Raw genomic sequence first — 20,810 nt, 5'->3', positions numbered from 1 at the left:
ATGACAATGTGACACCACACACACACACACACGCAAAAGGGCAAGAAAGGTTCGGCTCTTTTTTTTTTTTTTTTGGAGGGACGCCTGGTCGGTGCGCGCAGCAGACAAACAGGAAATAGGTAAACATCAATAGAAAAAGGTAGAGTTGTGCAAAAAGAAAAAAAGGGAAGGGTTTCTTGCTGGGGGTGGATTTGTTCTCGCAGGGGCCGCAGGAGCAAGTCAACGAGGAGGAGGGAGGTAGTGAGGAGGAGGTGGAGGGGGGGGTGTGTGCTCCTCGGCTCAGGATGCGGGCCTAGTAGTGCCGCCGCCGGGACTCTCCCACATCCGCTGTCAAAAACCCGGGATTTGCCTCATTTGGGGGGCAAAATGAAGGCGAGGAGACTCTCCCTGATGGTGGTCGACATCGGAATGGTAAGAATCTCGCCTTGGATGACGCGTCGGTCGCCCTTTTTTTTTGCATGTTATTCCCACCCCCCCTCGTAACTCCTAAAACCACAATGTACGTGTATGTGTGTGTATAAATGTGTGTGTACATATGTGTGTTTACATGTGTGTGTACACGCATGTGCAATCTGGCGTCGTTGTCCTCCTATGTTGTATTTTAACACGACACACACACACACACACACACACAGTGTCAAGACACGTGCACGCCCCCGTGCACGCGCGCGACCAGGACCGTTTTCTATGTCTTCCTCCCCATGCAGGAGACAAACATCTTTGTCACATCACACACAATGGCTTCCGCCTTAATGTCAGCCAGGGGATGTTGTGGTTTGAACACGTGATGGATTTTTTTTTTTTGTTGGTGTGTTGCTATTTTAGCTTTCGGTGTCATGAATGGAGGGGTCCTTTTTGCGCCTCGGTTTGGAAGTATAACAGCGGCACCGAAATAAATGATGTAGAAAAACCATTACGGGAGGCGGGCGGGGGTGTCCGATCCGTTTACCGGATACAACATAATATAATGCGAAAGGATGCGATTCTTACAACAGGACGGGATTTCATTACGAATCTTGGGGTGACAAGTCGCTTCAGAATTGATTCTTGATTCAAACCGATTCTCGTAATGTATTATTTGGTACCAAAATGACAGGTGTTCGGTTACAAAAAGCTTCTCTTACATATACGCATAAACGCGCAGTGAGTGAACGTATAGACGGCCTAAAACGTCTTTTTAAAAACTAGTTAACGGGAAAAAAAATAATTAGAAATTGTAATAAATAAGAATCCAATCAATCAATCAAAGTTTATTTATAGAGCCCTTAAAGGCCTACTGAAGGTCCATTCTATGTGTCATACTTGATCATTTCGCGATATTGCCATATTTTTGCTGAAAGGATTTAGTAGAGAACATTGACGATAAAGTTCGCAACTTTTGGTCGCTGATAAAAAAAGCCTTAAAGAAGTAGCGTGACGTCACAGGTTGTGGAGCGCCTCACATCTGCACATTGTTTACAATCATGGCCAGCAGCAGCGAGAGCGATTCGGACCGAGAAAGCGACGATTACCCCATTAATTTGAGCGAGGATGAAAGATTCGTGGATGAGGAAAGTGAGAGTGAAGGACTAGAGGGCAGTGGAAGCGATTCAGATAGGGAAGATGCTATGAGAGGCGGGTGGGACCTGATATTCAGCTGGGAATGACTAAAACGGTAAATAAACACAAGACATATATATACTCTATTAGCCACAACACAACCAGGCTTATATTTAATATGCCACAAATTAATCCGCATAACAAACACCTCCCCCATCCCGTCCATATAACCCACCAATACAAATCAAACACCCGCACAACACACTCAATCCCACAGCCCAAAGTACCGTTCACCTCCGTAAAGTTCATACAGCACATATATTTCCCCAAAGTTACGTACGTGACATGCACATAGCGGGACGCACGGACGGGCAAGCGATCAAATGTTTGGAAGCCAAAGCTGTACTCACGGTAGCGCGTCTGCTATCCAACTCAAAGTCCTCCTGGTTGTGTTGCTGTAGCCAGCCGCTAATACACCGATCCCACCTACAGCTTTCTTCTTTGCTGTCTTCATTGTTCATTAAACAAATTGCAAAAGATTCACCAACACAGATGTCCAGAATACTGTGGAATATTGCGATGAAAACAGACGACTTAATAGCTTGCCACATTGGTGTCCCAATATTTCAGCACAATCCGTGACGTCACGCGCAAATGTCATCATACCGAGACGTTTTCAGCAGAATATTTCGCGGGAAATTTAAAATTGCACTTTACTAATCTAACCCGGCCGTATTGGCATGTGTTGCAATGTTAAGATTTCATCATTGATATATAAACTATCAGACTGCTAGTCGGTAGTAGTGGCTTTCAGTAGGCCTTTAATCACAAGTGTCTCAAAGGGCTGCACAAGCCACGACGACGTCCCTCGGCTCAGATCCCACATCAGTAGGGTTGGGTATCGAGTATCGATTGGAACCGGGACTAACTTTCCGATTCTCCCGGAATCGTTCAAAAGTTTAAATTTCGATTCCTATTTTCGATACCCAGTCAGCCGACCGGGAAAAAATATGTCCGCCGAACCGGAAGAAGAAGCCGCTGAACACCAACGAAGAAGCGCCCACTGCCGGAAGTGTTAGCATAGCCGAGCGAGTCAGTCAAGCTCAAGCATGGATAGCGGGCGTCGGCGGTCGAAAGTATGGCTTTACTTTACAAAAAAAAATGAAATAACCGCAAAATAACAGAGCTCCATGTCCATCAAGAAACAAGTGGAGAGAGAGCTGCAGATGTACCAGGACGTTCCACTGATACTTATGTCTGACGACCCTGCTGCATGGTGGTGGTCCGGTGGAACCAACAAAAGACTTATCCTTTGCTGTCAGATCTCGCTTTCTCATATTTATGCGTTCAAGCTTCTTCCACACCCAGCGAACGTGTATTTTCCACAGCAGGAGACACTATCTGTCCAGAACGCTCACGCATCCTGCCTGAGAAGGCGGATATGGTCATTTTCCTAAACAAGAACTGTCTCTGATTTTATACTGTACCTGCTGCTAATCTGGACTGGGTTTTGCAAGTTGTTTCTTATTGTTTATTTGCTTTTCTGCACCAGGTTAGCCCATCAGTGGGAGCACGGTAACATTTTTAAGTACCTGCAGCATCATACACTTGTGTGTGTAAATGTGTTTTCATGAGGTTTCCTGCAGCATCATACACTTGTGTGTTAATGTGTTTTCATGAGGTTTTCAAAAATAAAGCTCTCTTGAGGAAAGTGTACCCCTGGGAAATGTATTCATAATTTATAATATTTATATTCAAGTTCATAGATTTGATATTTATATTCTAGTTGAAAACAGCCCTGTGAGGAATTTATAGTAAAGTTCATAAAAAGTTAATAGAATTAAAATTGATGGAGAATGTCAGACTATTTAATTCAGAAAGACTGTAGGTTAGCTAGCTCATTTAAAATATCCTAAACTTTTTTTTGACCCTGCCTCTTAAAATAATTGGAATCGAGAATCGCCAGGAATCGGAATCGAAACAAAGAATCGGAATCGGAATCGTTCAAATTCAAACGATACCCAACCCTACACATCAGGGCAAGAAAAAACTCAACTCAATGGGATACAACCAGAAGCCTTCTTTGGATTCATGGATTTTTTTCATCCTCAAGTTTGTTTAAAAAGCAGGAGTTATTGGACTTGACTAAACCTCAAGGATTGTCACAGAAGGAGAAGTCCGTTAATTCCTCTGATCCTCGAGTATTGTCTAAAAAGCAAGAGTCAGTTGTCAAGAATTGTCACAGACAGAGAAGTCAATGATTTTTTTTCATCCTCAGGGATTGTTTAAAAAGCCGAAGTTATTGGATTCTATTAAACCTCAAGGATTGTCAGAGAAGGAGAAGTCCATGAATTCTTCTTATAGTCGAGGACTGTCTAAAAAGCAGGAGTCCGTGGATTCTTCTAAACCTCGAGAAAAGTCACTGACAGAGAAGTCCATGAATTCTTCTTGTCCTCAAGGATTGTCTAAAAAGCAGGAGTCCGTGGATTTATTTATATAGCCCTTAATCACAAGTGTCTCAAAGGGCTGCACAAGCCACAACGACATCCTCAACTCAGATCCTACACCAGGGCAAGAAAAAACTCAACCCAATGGGATACAATGCCCCTGGGCGACCGGTGCAATGGATGTCGAGTGGATCTAGTTAATAGTGTGAGAGTCCAGTCCATAGTGGGGCCAGCAGGGGATCATCTTGAGTAGAGACAAGTCAGCAACGCAGAGACGCCATCAACTGATGCACAGATTAATGGTCCACCCCAGGTCCCAACTTTGAACAGCTAGCGCATCATCTGTGGTTACCTGATATTTTCTCAGCGCCCCAAGTGGCAGGACAATACATAAATAAATAAAAATGTACCCGAGACGCATTTTGGACTTAAACAAAAATAATAAATGATGGATTGGGTTGCCTTAACCTTTCACACTTGATCCAATCTATACATTTTGAAAATATGTGGCAGGCCACTAAAGAACATGTTGTGGCCTTTGGACACCATTACTGTATTTGAATTAGAATCAAAGAACACAAACTTTTTGAGATATGTATAGAAAATGTGTCAAAAAGCTCCTTGCTACTTAAAAGCCTACTGAAATGATTTTTTTTTATTCAAACAGGGATAGCAGATCCATTCTATGTGTCATACTTGATCATTTCGCGATATTGCCATATTTTTGCTGAAAGGATTTAGTAGAGAACGTCGACGATAAAGTTCGCAACATTTGGTCGCTGATAAAAAAAAGCCTTGCCTGATTCGGACCGAGAAAGCGACGATTACCCAATTAATGTGAGCCAGGATGAAAGATTCGTGGATGAGGAACGTGAGAGTGAAGGACTAGAGTGCAGTGCAGGACGCATCTTTTTTCGCTCTGACCGTAACTTAGGTACAAGCTGGCTCATTGGATTCCACACTCTCTCCTTTTTCTATTGTGGATCACGGATTTGTATTTTAAACCACCTCGGATACTACATCCTCTTGAAAATGAGAGTCGAGAACGCGAAATGGACATTCACAGTGACTTTTATCTCCACGACAATACATCGGCGAAGCACTTTAGCTACAGAGCTAAGGTGATAGCATCGGGCTTAACTGCAGATAGAAACAAAATAAATAAACCCCTGACTGTAAGGATAAACAGAAAATCAACAATACTATTAAACCATGGACCTGTAACTACACGGTTAATGCTTTCCAGCCTGGCGAAGCTTAACAATGCTGTTGCTAACGACGCCATTGAAGCTAACTTAGCAACGGGACCTTACAGAGCTATGCTAAAAACATTAGCTATCCACCTACGCCAGCCAGCCCTCATCTGCTCATCAACACCCGTGCTCACCTGCGTTCCAGCGATCGACGGAGCGACGAAGGACTTCACCCGATCATCAATGCGGTCGGCGGCTAGCGTCGGATAGCGCGTCTGCTATCCGAGTCAAAGTCCTCCTGGTTGTGTTGCTGCAGCCAGCTGCTAATACACGGATCCCACCTACAGCTTTCTTCTTTGCAGTCTTCATTGTTCATTAAACAAATTGCAAAAGATTTACCAACACAGATGTCCAGAATACTGTGGAATTTTGCGATGAAAACCAAGCTTTTTGTATTGGACACAATGTGTCCGAATACTTCTGTTTCAACGTCATCATACATAGACGTTTTCAACCGGAAGTTCAGCTGGAAATTTAAAATTGCACTTTATAGGTTAACCCGTGTGTTGCAATGTTAAGATTTCATCATTGATATATAAACTATCAGACTGCGTGGTCGGTAGTAGTGGGTTTCAGTAGGCCTTTAATGGACTAACTGACTTACAGCATGGTCCAGTATTTATACTGACAACCCTTGTTTGGGAACCTGTGCTGTAAAATAAACAAGTGTATTACAATTCTAATATCGTGTTTGTATGTAAACGTGTTGATAATGATTGTTCTTGGTTGTGTTTAAGGGAGGAACGATGCCAGCATGAGTGGGCCACATGCAGGCCCAAACCAGACATCTAGCTACACTTTGACGGCTGCCCGTGACCTCTCCCACAACAATAACCCCCGCCCGACAATGTCCGCCGCCTCCTCCCTGCAACGTGTCTACGGCTTTGCGCAACGGGACCCGTCCCCCCCGTCCTCCACCTACAGCCCCCTAAGGAGACTGCAGCATCTCACCACCATGGTCAGCCAGCCTGACCTGGTCCTGCCGGCCCAGCCGGTTAAGAGCTGGGAGTGGGCCTCGAGTCAGAAGGAGCCGGAGCAGGACTCCTGGGACGGTTGCAGGGATTATTGTGGTGCCCCCCTCGCAAGGAGAGATGAGAAACAACCCGAGGTCCAACGCGGTGGATCTAAAGATGCGCCGTCAGCTAGCTGTAGCAGTCCTAGCACGTCTGAGAGGAAAACAGACGGTTGTTTCTCGTGTCCTCCGAGTCCAGCCTTCTCTCTGGATAGCAACAGCCCGTTTGCAAATGGCCTCCTTCACTTTGAGTCGTCCTTGTTCGAAGATGAGGACAACCACGATGAAGAGCAGCAGGAGACTTTCCCCACCATTACAGACTCGTACAACAAACACGAAACAGCAGGGAATGAGATCCAATCCATCCCTGCAGACTCCAAGGATACAAAGGTTTCATCAGCAAAGGTCATCACTCGATCCCAGTCGTCAGGGGTGCGACGAAGGTACTGGGATGGTTCCGAGGACGAGTGGGAGAGCGACACCGAGCTCTTTCTGTTCGGAGATAGCCCCTCCGGGCATTTTAAGGCAAGTGTTACTCCAATGACGTCCAGTAAACTATTTATGAATTAAACAAATAGTAGTTTAGTGTGTTTGTCAGCCATGTTTATTGTTTATGTTTGACTGGAATGTTGTTGATGTCAGACCTTGTAAGCACTGAATGGGATATTTCCCACTTCTCAGCAGTTGTGTAATGGTTACAATTTAGCAGCCCTTCAGGTGGAGCATGCGTCTTGTCTCAGCAGTTCAGCTAACACTATTAGAGTAGCCTAGCCTACAACTAAACTCCAATTACACCCTAACTGGTGCAGTGTCTATTGATAAACACAATCTTATCCAAGTACAAAATTCTCATGACTGTTTTCCTGTGTTGTTGAGAGCAGAGTGACCTGAAAAGAACTTCCGTGCCGCCTGTGAAATTTTTAGAGGGCGAACTCATTTGGGCAAAGTTCAACCGACGGCCGTGGTGGCCCTGCGAGGTGATCGTTGACCCTGTGTTAGGAGTCTATCACAGGGTCAAAGGTGAGCGAGCGGTGTTGTTAACTGACTTACTAGGCCTGGCTGTTGAGATGCTAACTGATGATTGTGATTTACTGTGTCTTAGAGCCCAGCGATCGTCCCTGTCGCCTCTACCATGTCAGGACATTTGGGGAGCCAGAGGAGCAAGCCTGGGTGGAAGATAAATCAACTCATATCTTCCATGGAGGCTTTCAGTTCGAACAGCTTGCTCAACTGCGTCGGAAGGGGAAGCAAAGGGCGCACAACCACAAATACACTGTACAGTAATTCCTTGGCTGATTCCCACTTGCATGCCCTATTGAAATGTCAATCTTGATCTTCATTGCCTTTATCTCTTTACAGATTGCTAAACGCTTTGAGGCGTCTTGGCAGTCCAGTGTGGATGAAGCTGAAATTATTCTCCAGCAGAGACCCAACATAGTCTCTTTGTCCATAGACGATGCTTTCCAGGACAGTTCCTCGGCAGTAAAAAAGGCCTGTCCTCCCAGTTCTCTTTCCATGTTGCCCGTCTCCAATCTTCCAGAAATTTCGCACACGATAAGTGGATCACTAACTTCCCTGACGGCATCATCCCCAGTAGAAACACAAACTACGCATGGCACTTTAAAAAAATCATCTGGCATGAGGAAAGAAGGTGACTCATCAAAAAAGTCTAAAAAGATCCCATGTAAAAATCCATCAGATAGGAATGTAGAGTGCCCTTATTCAGATCTTGACTCTGTCCCTAAGATTTTGTGTCCTAAAGCACTTGAACGTCAGTCTAAATTGACTCAACCGGCGGCTAATGTCGCTAAAGAGGAAAAGAAACAACCTGAGATGCAAAGTGGTCTGTGGTTCAGCAAATCAGGTAAAGACAGACGACCAAAAACTGTTGATCGTACCGTTTTTACAAAGGTGCTCGGTAAGAAAAAGACCCCGGTTGCTAGTAAAAACCTAGTGGTTCCTGGTGGTCCTGCCTTGAGTCCTGCACCAGGTGACCAGTCTCAGGTGGTACTTAAAACAAAGATTGTACCTGAGAAGTTGCAGTATATTATCTCTAAAAACATCACTGCTGCTAATACAACTTTTGGAAGTCCTGCTGAACTTTTGTCACAAAAGCAAGAGTTATTGGATTCTTCTGACCCCCAAGAATTGTCGCGACAGCAGTATTCCATGGATTTTTCTCGACCTGAAGGATTTCCACACAAGCAGAAACCCATAGATTTTTCTGGGCCTCAAATATTTCCGCAAAAGCAGGATTCCATGGATTCCTGTGGGCCTCCTAAATTGTCTAAGAGTCAGGAGTCTGCAGGTTCTTTTGGAACTCAAGGTTTCTTAAAAAGGTTGGAGTTAGTTGATTCTTTTGACTCCTGCATATTATCTCAAAAGCAGGAGACTATGGGTTCTTTGAAACCTCCAAGAGTGTCACAAAAGCAAGAGTTGGTGGAGCCATCTAAGCCTCGAGGATTATCTCAAAAGCAGGAGTCTGTGGCTTCTACAACATCACAACTACCGTCACAGAAGGAAACAGTGGATTCTTTTGCACCTCAAAGACCGTCACACAAGCAGCAGTCTGTGACTTCTTCTGGAGCTCGAGAATTGTTACAAACACAGAAATCTGTAGATACTTCTGATCTTCGAGGACTGTTACAGATGCAGAAGTCCATTTCTTCTGGATCTCGACAATTGTCACAGAAGCTGGAGTCAGTGGATTATTTTAAACCTCAAAGATTGTCACAGAAAGAGAAATCTGTGGATTATTGTGATCCTCGAGTATTGTCTAAAAAGCAGGAGTCAGTGGATTCTTCTAAATCTCAAGAATTGTCACAGACGGAGAAGTCAATGAATTTGTTTGATTCTCAAGGATTGTCTAAAAAGCAGGGGGATTCTTCTAAACCTCTGGGATTGTCAGAGAAGGAGAAGTCCATGGATTATTTTCATCCTCAAGGATTGTTAAAAAAGCAGGATTCAGTGGTTTCTACTAAATTGACACAGACAGAGAAGTCCTTGAATTCTTCTGATCCTCGAGTATTGTCTAAAAAGCAGGAGTCAGTAGATTCCTCTAAACCTCAAGAATTGTCACAGACAGAGAAGTCAATTCACTTTTTTGATTCTCAAGGATTGTCTAAAAAGCAGGAGTCGGTGGATTCTTCTAAACCTCGGGGATTGTCACAGAAGGAGAAGTCCATTGATTATTCTGATCCTCAAGGATCGTCTAAAAAGCAGGAGTTAGTGGATTCTAAACCTCGAAGATTGTCAGAGAAGGAGAAGTCCATGGATTCTTTTCATCCTCAGGGATTGTTTAAAAAGCAGGAATTGTTGGATTCTACTAAACCTCAAGGATTGTCACAGAAGGAGAAGTCCGTTAATTCTTCTTATCCTCGAGGATTGTCTAAAAAGCGTGAGTCTGTGGATTCTTCTAAACCTAGAAGATTGTCACAGAAGGAGAAGTCCATGGATTATTCTGATCCTCGAGGTTCGTCTGAAAAGCAGAAGTCATTGGATTCTTCTAAACCTCTAGGATTGTCACAGAAGGAGAAGTCCATGAATACATCTGATCCTCAAGGATTGTCTAAAAAGCAGGAGTCTGTGGATTCTTCTAAACCTCGGGGATTGTCACAGAGGGAGAAGTCCATGGATTATTCTGATCCTCAAGGATCATCTAAAAAGCAGGAGTTAGTGGATTCTACTAAACCTCTAGGATTGTCAAAGAATGGGAAGTCCATGGACTATTCTTATCCTCAAGGATTGTCTAAAAAGCAGGATTCAGTGGTTTCTACTAAACCTCGAGAATTGACACAGACTGAGAAGTCCATGAATTCTTCTTGTCCTCGAGGGTTTTCTAAAAATCAGGAGTCAGTGGTTTCTTCTAAACCTCGAGTATTGACACAGACCGATAAATCTGTGAATTCTTCTTATCATCAAGGATTGTCTAAAAATCCGGAGTCTGTGGATTCTTCTAAACCTAGAAGATTGCCACAGAAGGAGAAGTCCATGGATTTTTCTGATCCTCAAGGATTGTCTAAAGAGCAGGAGTCTCTGGATTCTTCTAAACCTAGAAGATTGTCACAGAAGGAGAAGTACATGGTTTTTTCTGATCCTCAAGGATTGTCTAAAAAACAGGACTCTGTGGATTCTTCTAAACCTAGAAGATTACCACAGAAGGAGAAGTCCATGGATTTTTCTGATCCTCAAGGATTGTCTAAAAAACAGGAGTCTGTGGATTCTTCTAAACCTAGAAGATTGCCACAGAAGGAGAAGTCCATGGATTTTTCTGATCCTCAAGGATTGTCTAAAAAGCAGGAGTCTCTGGATTCTTCTAAACCTAGAAGATTGTCACAGAAGGAGAAGTCCATGGATTTTTCTGATCCTCGAGGATCATCTAAAAAGCAGAAGTCAATAGATTCTTCTAAACCTCTAGGATTGTCACAGACAGAGAAGTCCTTGAATTCTTCTGATCCTCAAGGATTGTCTAAAAAGCAGGAGTCAGTGGATTCTACTAAGCCTCGAGAATCGTCACAGACAGAGAAATCCATGAATTCTTCTTATCCTCGAGGATTGTCTAAAAAGCAGGAGTCAGTGGATTCTTCGAAACCTCTAGGATTGTCACATACAGAGAAGTCCAGGAATTCTTATGATCCTCAAGGATTGTCTAAAAAGCAGAAGTCATTGGATTCTTCTAAACATCTAGGATTGTCACAGACAGAGAAGTCCTTGAATTGTTCTGATCCTCAAGGATTGTCTAAAAAGCATGAGTCAGTGGATTCTACTAAGCATCGAGAATCGTCACAGACAGAGAAATCCATGAATTCTTCTTATCCTCGAGGATCGTCTAAAAAGCAGGAGTCAGTGGATTCTTCGAAACCTCTAGGATTGTCACAGACAGAGAAGTCCAGGAATTCTTCTGATCCTCAAGGATTGTCTAAAAAGCAGGAGTCTGTGGATTCTTCTAAACCTCGGGGATTGTCACAGAAGGAGAAGTCCATGGATTATTCTGATCCTCAAGGATCATCAGGACAGCAGGAGTTAATAAATTCTATTAAACCTCTAGGATTGTCAAAGAATGAGAAGTCCATGGACTATTCGTATCCTCAAGGATTGTCCAAAAAGCAGGATTCAGTGGTTTCTTCTCAACCTCGAGAATTGACACAAACCGAGAAGTCCATGAATTCTTCTTGTCCTCGAGGGTTTTCTAAAAAGCAGGAGTCAGTGATTTTTTCTAAACCTCAAGTATTGACACAGACCGATAAGTCTGTGAATTCTTCTTATCTTCAAGGATTGTCTAAAAAGCAGGTGTCCGTGGATTCTGCTAAACCTCAAGGATTGTCACAAAAGGAGAAGTCCAAGGATTATTCTGATCCTCAAGGATTGTCTAAAAAGCAGGAGTCCGTGGATTCTTCTAAGCCTCGAGAATCGTCACAGACAGAGAAATCCATGAATTCTTATTATCCTCAAGGATTTTCTAAAAAGCAGGAGTCAGTGGATTCTTCTAAAGCACGAGGATTGTCACAGAAGCTGGAACCAGTAGATTCTTCTGAACCTCAAGGACTGGTACAGAAACAGCGACCTATAGGTTTTTTGGAACCCAGAGTATTATTAAAAAAGCAGGAGTGCATGGCTTCTTTAACACCCCAAGGTTTGTCACAGAAGCAGATGTCTATGGTTTCTTCTGATCCTCGAGGATTGTCTAAAAAGCAGGAGTCAGTGGCTTCTTCTAAATTACGAGTATTGTCACAGAAGCAAGATTCTGGATCTCAAGGACTGTCAAAGGATGAAGCGTCCATAGATTATTCTGAATCTAATGGGTTTTCACAAAATCAGGAGGCTGTGACTTCTTCTGGACCTCAAAAATTGTCCCACAAGCAGAAGTCTGTGATCGGTTCTGAACTTCAAGGGCTGTCACAAAAGCTAGAGTGTGTGGATTCTCATAGACCACCTGAGAAGGGTGACTGTTCAAGAGGTAGGCAGGTCATCTCGGATTTTACAGATTCAATTACTGGCAAACAGTCTAATCCAACAAGTAATGCACATGTTAAAAAGACCAACAAGAAGACCAGTGACAAGAATAACAGTCAAAGTGAACATTATAAAGTGAGGACCATTAAAAAGGTTGTTGTACCCAGTTCTAACCAGACAAAAGAATCAACAGCTCAGCTGGCAAAAATGGACCTTCAAAAAGCTCTGATCTCCCAGTGTAAGATGCCCTTTGTCAAATTGAATCGCATAGACATCAAGAGAATCCTGAATTCCAAGATAACTATTGGTCCCAATGACCAGATTTCATACGCTAAAGGTAAAGAAACTTCAAAAGAGACAGTTGCAGACCAATCCTGTGAGTCGGATGTATTGGACAAAGTGGCAGAGGTTAAAGAAGATAAAGTGGACAAAAGCACTTCCAGTGTAGACAGTTCAGAATCAAAAACTATGTTAGTGAAGGACCTGGAAGAAAAGGGGACGGTTGGTACCGCCAACAAAATTTTGACCGAACCTCCACAAAGCCCAAAGAAGCTAGATACTTCTGTCTCAATTGTGGCTCTTCTATCCCCTCAGTTGGAGGGAGCTCTAGTATCTGGCAGTGACCAGGGGCCCCAAGACCCATCCTCTGAGACAACTGCCCTCCAATTAAAGCCTGTCCTAGAGAAGTTGCCTGAAGTTACGCCACAAGATCCACCTGCCCATCTTCCAGCCAGCAATGGGCTGATGACGCGAGCTCTGAAGACCATGAAAGTTCTGCAAAAGCAGAAACATAGAAAAGCCAAGAGGAAAGCTGGGCACAAAGATAATTTACATCATAGCAAAAACCTGATAGAGCCCTCTAAAAACACCACAATTATTTCAGAAAGCAAATTGGACTTAAGCACCACCAAAGCAAAGTCCAAGTCTGATCGTGAGGCTAATGATGAGGACACGGTTTCCAGCTGTAATACACCGCCTTTGATGTTCCAAGATTCTGTTGGAGTCAAAAGTGAAGAGGAGGACCTTTCTCTAGCATCGTCTCCAATGGACTTCATACCTCTTACTTCCAGCGTGAAGGCAAAAGAATTGGATCAGACAACATTATCTTCTCCATCCTCGCCATTGTCTTTCATGAGTACATTGACAAATGTTAAGGATGTATCTTTCCAGTCTTTGACAGATAAGGCTAATGGAAAAGCCCCCTCGTTCAAGCCAGACATGAATTACAAATTCAGCACTTTTCTCATGATGCTCAAAGATGTGCATGACACGCGGGAGCGAGATGGTGCCCCTTTAGAACTGGAGATTGGGCCACCAAGTGCACATGTCAGGGAGGAGCCTTTGGTGATGCCTGGCATGGCTGAAGTTGTAGGCCTAGATCGAGACAGGAATGGTGATCCAAGTTTTAGCCTGGGCAAACACACATATTTGGATGAGAGTCATGTCTCAAAAGGACCTTCCAACAGAAGGAGCAGTTTCTCTTGGATGAAGAAAAAAACTAACCGCAAAGTTCCTGGTCACTCTCAGAGGCCTGGACCCGGTTACCCAGGAGTAGGATCCTTGCTAGGGATGGACTTTTCCTCTGTACTGGATTACTCCGCCAAGGTCCGGTCCCTGCTGGGTGTGCAAGCCTGCCAGTGGGAGGGCCAGGCTGGGAGCGATGAGGGCATGTTGAGGTGGAGCAGAGACTTCGGACAGATGAACGACTTCGTTTCCGACCGCACAGAAGCCAAATCTAGTTCCAGCTGCAACACTGGAGAAAGCGACGATGCATCATCAGGTAGGACGGAGTTGATGACAGCTTGTATTAGGTTATGAACCGCTGTACAGTCGTCCCTTGTTTATCGTGTCTAAATGGTTTCAAGCCTGACTATGGTTAACGAATGTTTGCTAAATTTGGTTATTTTTATATATACCCTAGGTAGTTCCTCTAAGTTAGAACCGGGCTTCCATGTGCTGAAACCACGGGCGTCAGTTGTTCTCGTTCTTCAAAAACTTGATAGTCGCAGCAAAGATCCCTCTTGACATTAGCGGCGTTGTCACCATTGGGTGTCCTGCCATTCCCCCCCCTCCCCCCCGCTGCTATCATTCCACATCGCTCACCTCAAATATCACCATGTGTCATGTGAAGCTGTGTTATTGACGTCGAAAATAAAGTGCAACAACACTGCCCTCTCCGCTTAGCATTGTTAGCATGAAATGGCGTGCTGAGTCTCATCGAGTCCTGCTGCGTTGGTCCAGTTGTTGTCGTTCAACTTTGCTCACCAATGTGGAGATTAGGGTTGCAACAATAACTTAGACTTAGACAAACTGATCCACAAGGGAAATTGTTCCACACAGTAGCTCAGTTACAAAGAATGGAAAGTGTCAGGATGGAAAGGATAATGCAGGTATAAAGTAGACAAAAAATGTACCGTAGGAGCAATATAAAATATAACATATATGTAATATTTACATATTATATATACAGTATATGATTTATATTGATATATTATATTTGTATATAATATATACAATATATAACAATTACCATGTAAAATATTACAGTATATGTAACAGCTGCAGCATATAATAGAGCAGGGGTCACCAACCTTTTTAAAACCAAGAGCTACTTCTTGGGTACTGATTAATGCGAAGGACTACCAGTTTGATACACACTTAAATAAATTGCCAGAAATAGCCAATTTGCTCAATTTACCTTTAATTCTATGTTATTAATAATAATTAATGATATTTACACTTAATTGAACGTTTTAAAAGAGGAGAAAACACGAAAAAAATTACAATTCAATTTTGAAACATAGTTTATCTTCAATTTCGACTCTTTAAAATTCAAAATTCAACCGAAAAAAAGAAGAGAAAAACTTAAAAAAAAGAATTTATGGAACATCATTAGTAATTTTTCCTGATTAAGATTTATTTTAGAATTTTGATGACATGTTTTGAATAGGTTAAAATCCAATCTGCACTTTGTTAGAATATATAACAAATTGGACCAAGCTATATTTCTAACAAAGACAAATCATTATTTCTTCTAGATTTTCCAGAACAAAAATTTTAAAAGAAATTCAAAAGACTTTGAAATAAGATTTAAATTTGATTATACAGATTTTCTAGATTTGCCAGAATAATTTTTTTGAATTTTAATCATAATAAGTTTGAAGAAATATTTCACAAATATTCTTCGTCGAAAAAACAGAAGCTAAAATGAAGAATTAAATTAAAATGTATTTATTATTCTTTACAATAAAAAAAATAAATTCACTTGAACATTGATTTAAATTGTCAGGAAAGAAGAGGAAGGATTTTAAAAGGTAAAAAGGTATATGTGTTTAAAAATCCTAAAATCATTTTTAAGGTTGTATTTTTTCTCTAAAATTGTCTTTCTGAAAGTTATAAGAAGCAAAGTAAAAAAATTAATGAATTTATTTAAACAAGTGAAGACCAAGTCTTTAAAATATTTTCTTGGATTTTCAAATTCTATTTGAGTTTTGTCTCTCTTAGAATTAAAAAATGTCGGGCAAAGCGAGACCAGCTTGCTAGTAAATAAATACAATTTAAAAAATAGAGACAGCTCACTGGTAAGTGCTGCTATTTGAGCTATTTTTAGAACAGGCCGGCGGGCTACTCTTCTGGTCCTTACGGGCTACCTGGTGCCCGCGGGCACCGCATTGGTGACCCCTGTAATAGAGTATGTAGATCCATCAGAAAATAGACATTATAAACAAAGAGAGGTAGCAACATAGAAGCGGTCAGGTAAAAGACGTAATAAACACTATTAATGACAATATTCTTAACAATTTTTATAAACTCATTACTACTGTCTGAGCAGCAAATATATTCAGTTGTGTGCATTGAACCTACAGACTGTGCTTCCTTGGCATAGAGTGATTGAGCTATACTTATGAACACACGTGATAGAAGTTACCGTTAATCCGGAAATGGAAGTCACCCTTGGTGACTATATTTTATCGACCGCCACAATATAATAGAAAATAAGACAAATACCGCACTGATACTTTTAAGAAAAGTGTTATGGTAATGTCGCAACATTTGATGTGACGAGAGACGACTGTACTTTACTGTACCTTTATGCAAGCTCAAGTTACTAATTGCATTGATAATGGTATTGGAATCTAGGGAAAACAAAAAACCATAGTGGTTAATGTACAGTCGCGATCAAAAGTTTACATACACTTGTAAAGAACGTAGTGTCATGGCTGTCTTGAGTTTCCAATCATTTCTACAACTTAAAAAGGAGGATTACCTCCAAATTCTTCAGGACGACCTAAAATCATCAGCCCGGAGGTTGGGTCTTGGGGGCAGTTGGGTGTTCTAACAGGACAATGACCCCAAACACACGTCAAAAATGGTAAAGGAATGGCTAAATCAGGCAAGAATTAAGGTTTTAGAATGGCCTTTCCAAAGTCCTCACTTAAGCGTGTGGACAATGCTGAAGAAACTAGTCCATGTTAGAAAACCAACAAATTTAGCTGAACTGCACCAATTTTGTCAAGAGGAGTGGTCAAAAATTCAACCAGAAGCTTGTCAGAAGCTTGTGGGTGGCTACCAAAAGCGCCTTATTGCAGTGAAACTTGCCAAGGGACATGTAATCAAATATTAAAGGCCTACTGAAAGCCACTACTACCGACCACGCAGTCTGATAGTTTATATATCCATGATAAAATCTTAACATTGCAACACATGCCAATACGGCCGGGTTAACTTATAAAGTGACATTTTAAATTTCCTGCCACACTTCCGGTTGAGAAACTCCTTTGGATATGATTTATGCGCGTGACGTCACAAAATCCACGGAAGTGGTTGTACCCCATCGACCCTGTACAAAAACCTCTTGTTTTCTTCGACAAAATTCCACAGTATTCTGAACATCTGTGTTGGTGAATCTTTTGCAATTTGTTTAATGAACAATGGAGGCTGCAAAGAAGAACGTTGTAGGTGGGATCGATCGGTGTGTTAGCGGCTAAGTACAATACTTACAGCAACACAACAAGGACTACTTACTACGCCTAGCTGATGCTTGCCGCCAAACCCACGGATGAAGTCCTTCGTCGCGCAGTCGATCGCTGGAACGCAGGTGAGCACGGCTGTTGATGGGAAGATGAGGGCTGGCTGGCGTAGGTGGAGCGCTAATGTTTTTATCATAGTTCTGTGAGGTCCGGTTGCTAAGTTGCTAAATTAGCCTTAGCGCCGTTAGCAACAGCATTGTTAAGCCTTACCAGGCTGAGAATTTTTAACCGTGTAGTTACATGTACATGGTTTAATAGTATTGTTGATCTTCTGTCTATCCTTCCAGTCAGGGATTTATTTCTTTTGTTTCTATCTTCATTTGAGAACGATGCTATCGCGTTAGCTCAGTAGCTAAGTGTGTCACCGATGTATTGTCGTGGAGATAAAAGTCACTTTAAATGTCCATTTCGCGTGCTCGACTCTCATTTTCAAGAGGATATAGTATCCGAGGTGGTTTAAAATACAAATCCGTGATCCACAATAAAAAAAAGGAGAAAGTGTGGAATCCAATGAGCCAGCTTGTACCTAAGTTACGGTCAGAGCGAAAAAAGATACGTCCATCACTGCCTCTCTAGTCATTCACTGTAACGTTCCTCATCTACGAATCTTTCATCCTCGCTCAAATTAATGGGGTAATCGTCGCTTTGTCGCTCCGAATCTCTCGCTCCATTGTAAACAACGGGGAATTGTGAGGAATACTAACTCCTGTGACGTCAGGCAAGGCTTTTTTTATCAGCGAGCAAAAGTTGCGAACTTTATCGTCGATTTTCTCTACTAAATCCTTTCAGCAAAAATATGGCAATATCGCGAAAAGATCAAGTATGACACATAGAATGGATCTGCTATTCCCGTTTAAATAAACAAAATTCATTTCAGTAGGCCTTTAACATTGCTGTATGTATACTTTTGACCCAGCAGATGTGGTCACATTTTCAGTAGACCCATAATAATCTCATAAAAGAACCAAACTTCATGAATGTTTTTTGTGACCAACAAGTATGTGCTCCAATCACTCTATCACAAAAAAATAAGAGTTGTAGAAAGTATTGGAAATTCAAGACAGCTATGACATTATGTTCTTTTGATCGCGACTGTATATATCCCTAGGGTACACCTGCATTCATTGCAAAGATATTATTGATCACTACAAATCTTTAAATTAAATTCTGCTGTTTTTTCTTGATTTCTAAATGTATAATTCTAACATGTTCATGAATATTACCCTTACTGTGCCTAATCAAAGATGATGTTTTTAGCACATAAACGAATTAGAAAACCAAGCAAGAGGCTTCTCGAATGGACAGAAGAGTACGACCAGATATTCTCCTCGAGGAAGAAAAACAAAAAGCCTCTGCAGCCATTTACAATGGTAAGAAAACCTATCATCATTTCATAAATCACAACTCTTTTCTGCATGACGATACAAGACTGGAGTTACAATTTACTCTCCCAGGCCAACGAAGCACTTTTGCCCACGTCCGAAACGTCAGCACTGGAAAAGCACGCACTTGACCCCCCGTCCTTGAACGCACTTCCTGAGATACAGACGCCCCCTCCGGAAGAATTCACCCTCACCACGGAACTACAAGTTCCCAGCGCTGAAAACCCGTCTCAGCGGGAAGCACAGGTGCTTTCCATCGACACTTTAACCCCGCCTCCCGAGGCCGAAGCTGAACCGCCGCTGTCTGATAGCCCCGCCAAAGACGTCAGTGAGCGTAAGTGTGACTTATCTACCTAATGTTTTATTTCCATGTTATTTACTGTTCCTTTTCCTTCGCCAGCACATGATCCTTTGCTACAGAAGAAACGCAAGAGGAAACCCACTCCAAAGATCCTGGAATATTGTCTTGAATCGGAGGCCTCAGTGGGCCCTAAGAAGAAGGTGCGGTATGATTTGAGTGTATGTCGCACATTGAACAACAATTTCCCATCTTATATGGTTGTGAGTCTAATTTTCTGCTTAAATGTACTAGTGACATGTTGTTTCTTTGTCACAGGTCAAAACCGTGAAGAATACTACTAGTCCTGTTCCTCAGGCCGGTCTGTGACAAGCCTCGTATTATTAACTGACAGTTTCCTCAGTTCCTTGTTTCCTTCAGGACTGATGCCGAATCATCTTGCCTTGCAGCTCCTCCAGATCTTGATCCGCCATCTTTGAAACTGAAAAGCAGGCAGCCCTCGTCGCCTTCAAGCCCGGAAGTCTCCACTTCTTCGCCCACTCCTTCCCTTTTGACACCAACCAGCACTCCAGTGGTACTGCCGCTACCTGAGCCAATAGGGGCGGACCCTACAGCGGAAGACATTGACGCTACTCAACTAGAAGACACTAAATACACTACAGAGTCCGAGGTCAGTTCATAGAGTTGTGATCACTTTATTTAAAGGGGAATTTGATTTTTTGGGGAGTTTTGCTCATCATTCATGATCCCTATGTAAGACAAGAACACATGTGTTTTTCCTTTTTTTCATGCATTCTAATTTGTAATATACGGAAAATATGAGGTGGCTAACAATGCAGATAATGGCGCCCAAAAAGCCCTCTAAAAACTATCCAAAAACCGCCAAAAATGCACTATTTACATCACGTGACCTGAATATTAGTTGTTATAAGCGCTAACGCTTAGGCAGCTATTGACATACTGTACCGATGAGCTGGTGCATCGCCTCTGAGTTGGTGAAAGTTAATAAATCATGCCTCTCACCTGGAAAGTAGAAGGTTGTGGCCATAAACCGAGAAGTTGGTCAACTTTGACATTCAACTTAAACCTGGAGATGGCGAGAAGGACATGAAAAGTCGCTTGATTCATTTGTTTTTGTTTTTTTTCCTGCTGTTTTTTTCCTGCTTGAGGATTATGAATAATTTTTCATCTAAACTGAAAGATATAAGCATCCCATCAGTCAGCATCCCGGTGCAGCATTGTACAGTAAATTATGGTTTTATTTAGGGCTGCAACTAACGATTAATTTGATAATCGATTAATCTGTCGATTATTACTTCGATTAATAATCGGATAAAAGAGACAAACTAAATTTCTATCCTTTCCAGTATTTTATTGAAAAAAACCAGCATACTGGCACCATACTTATTTTGATTATTGTTTCTCAGCTGTTTGTACATGTTGCAGTTTATAAATAAAGGTTTATATTAATAAAATAAAATATATTAAAAATAAAAATAAATAAAAAAAATTGCCTCTGCGCATGCGCATAGCATAGAGCCAACGAATCGATGACTAAATTAATCGCCAACTATTTTTATAATCGATTTGAATCGATTTAATCGATTAGTTGTTACAGCCCTAGTTTTATTATGTTCATAGTTTGAATTTTTTGTTCGGCACTTAGCAATAGTGCTATTTGCTGGATCTGCTTTTCACTCAGCTTCTAAAACTTTTAGCTCATTCTCATTTATTTCAGGCTGAAAAAAATTAAGTTTCTGGATCATTATTTGTCCCAAAGTGGTTGTCGTCATATCTCATGAAGTCTTTCATAATTAGTAGTGTTGTTGTTGAAGGGAAAAGCGAACTTTGTGATGCATCTGTGAAGCTTTGAATGACCAAAATACGTAAATATTAC

At 41.9% G+C, this 20,810-nt stretch overlaps 1 protein-coding gene across 3 annotated transcripts in view; it reads left to right on the top strand.

Annotated features, from left to right (window-relative positions):
* The first annotated feature begins 227 nt into the window (after window positions 1-227).
* Window positions 228-20,810, top strand: part of nsd1b (nuclear receptor binding SET domain protein 1b) — a 53,707-nt gene continuing 33,124 nt past the window's right edge. For all 3 annotated transcript variants that reach the window (XM_062049090.1, XM_062049089.1, XM_062049088.1), the window contains exons 1-10: window positions 228-411; window positions 5,977-6,776; window positions 7,133-7,271; window positions 7,354-7,526; window positions 7,611-13,983; window positions 18,491-18,603; window positions 18,688-18,949; window positions 19,016-19,116; window positions 19,232-19,274; window positions 19,363-19,583. In XM_062049090.1, the coding sequence (XP_061905074.1) occupies window positions 5,994-6,776; window positions 7,133-7,271; window positions 7,354-7,526; window positions 7,611-13,983; window positions 18,491-18,603; window positions 18,688-18,949; window positions 19,016-19,116; window positions 19,232-19,274; window positions 19,363-19,583 (8,208 nt within the window). In that variant the 5' untranslated portion in view covers window positions 228-411; window positions 5,977-5,993. The remainder of the gene's footprint in view (window positions 412-5,976; window positions 6,777-7,132; window positions 7,272-7,353; window positions 7,527-7,610; window positions 13,984-18,490; window positions 18,604-18,687; window positions 18,950-19,015; window positions 19,117-19,231; window positions 19,275-19,362; window positions 19,584-20,810) is intronic.

Source organism: Entelurus aequoreus, linkage group LG05 (genome assembly GCF_033978785.1).
Source record: "Entelurus aequoreus isolate RoL-2023_Sb linkage group LG05, RoL_Eaeq_v1.1, whole genome shotgun sequence".
Classification (NCBI taxonomy): domain Eukaryota; kingdom Metazoa; phylum Chordata; class Actinopteri; order Syngnathiformes; family Syngnathidae; genus Entelurus; species Entelurus aequoreus.
The sequence above is the reverse complement of the archived record's forward strand: the minus strand, read 5'-3'. Positions and strand labels throughout refer to the sequence as shown.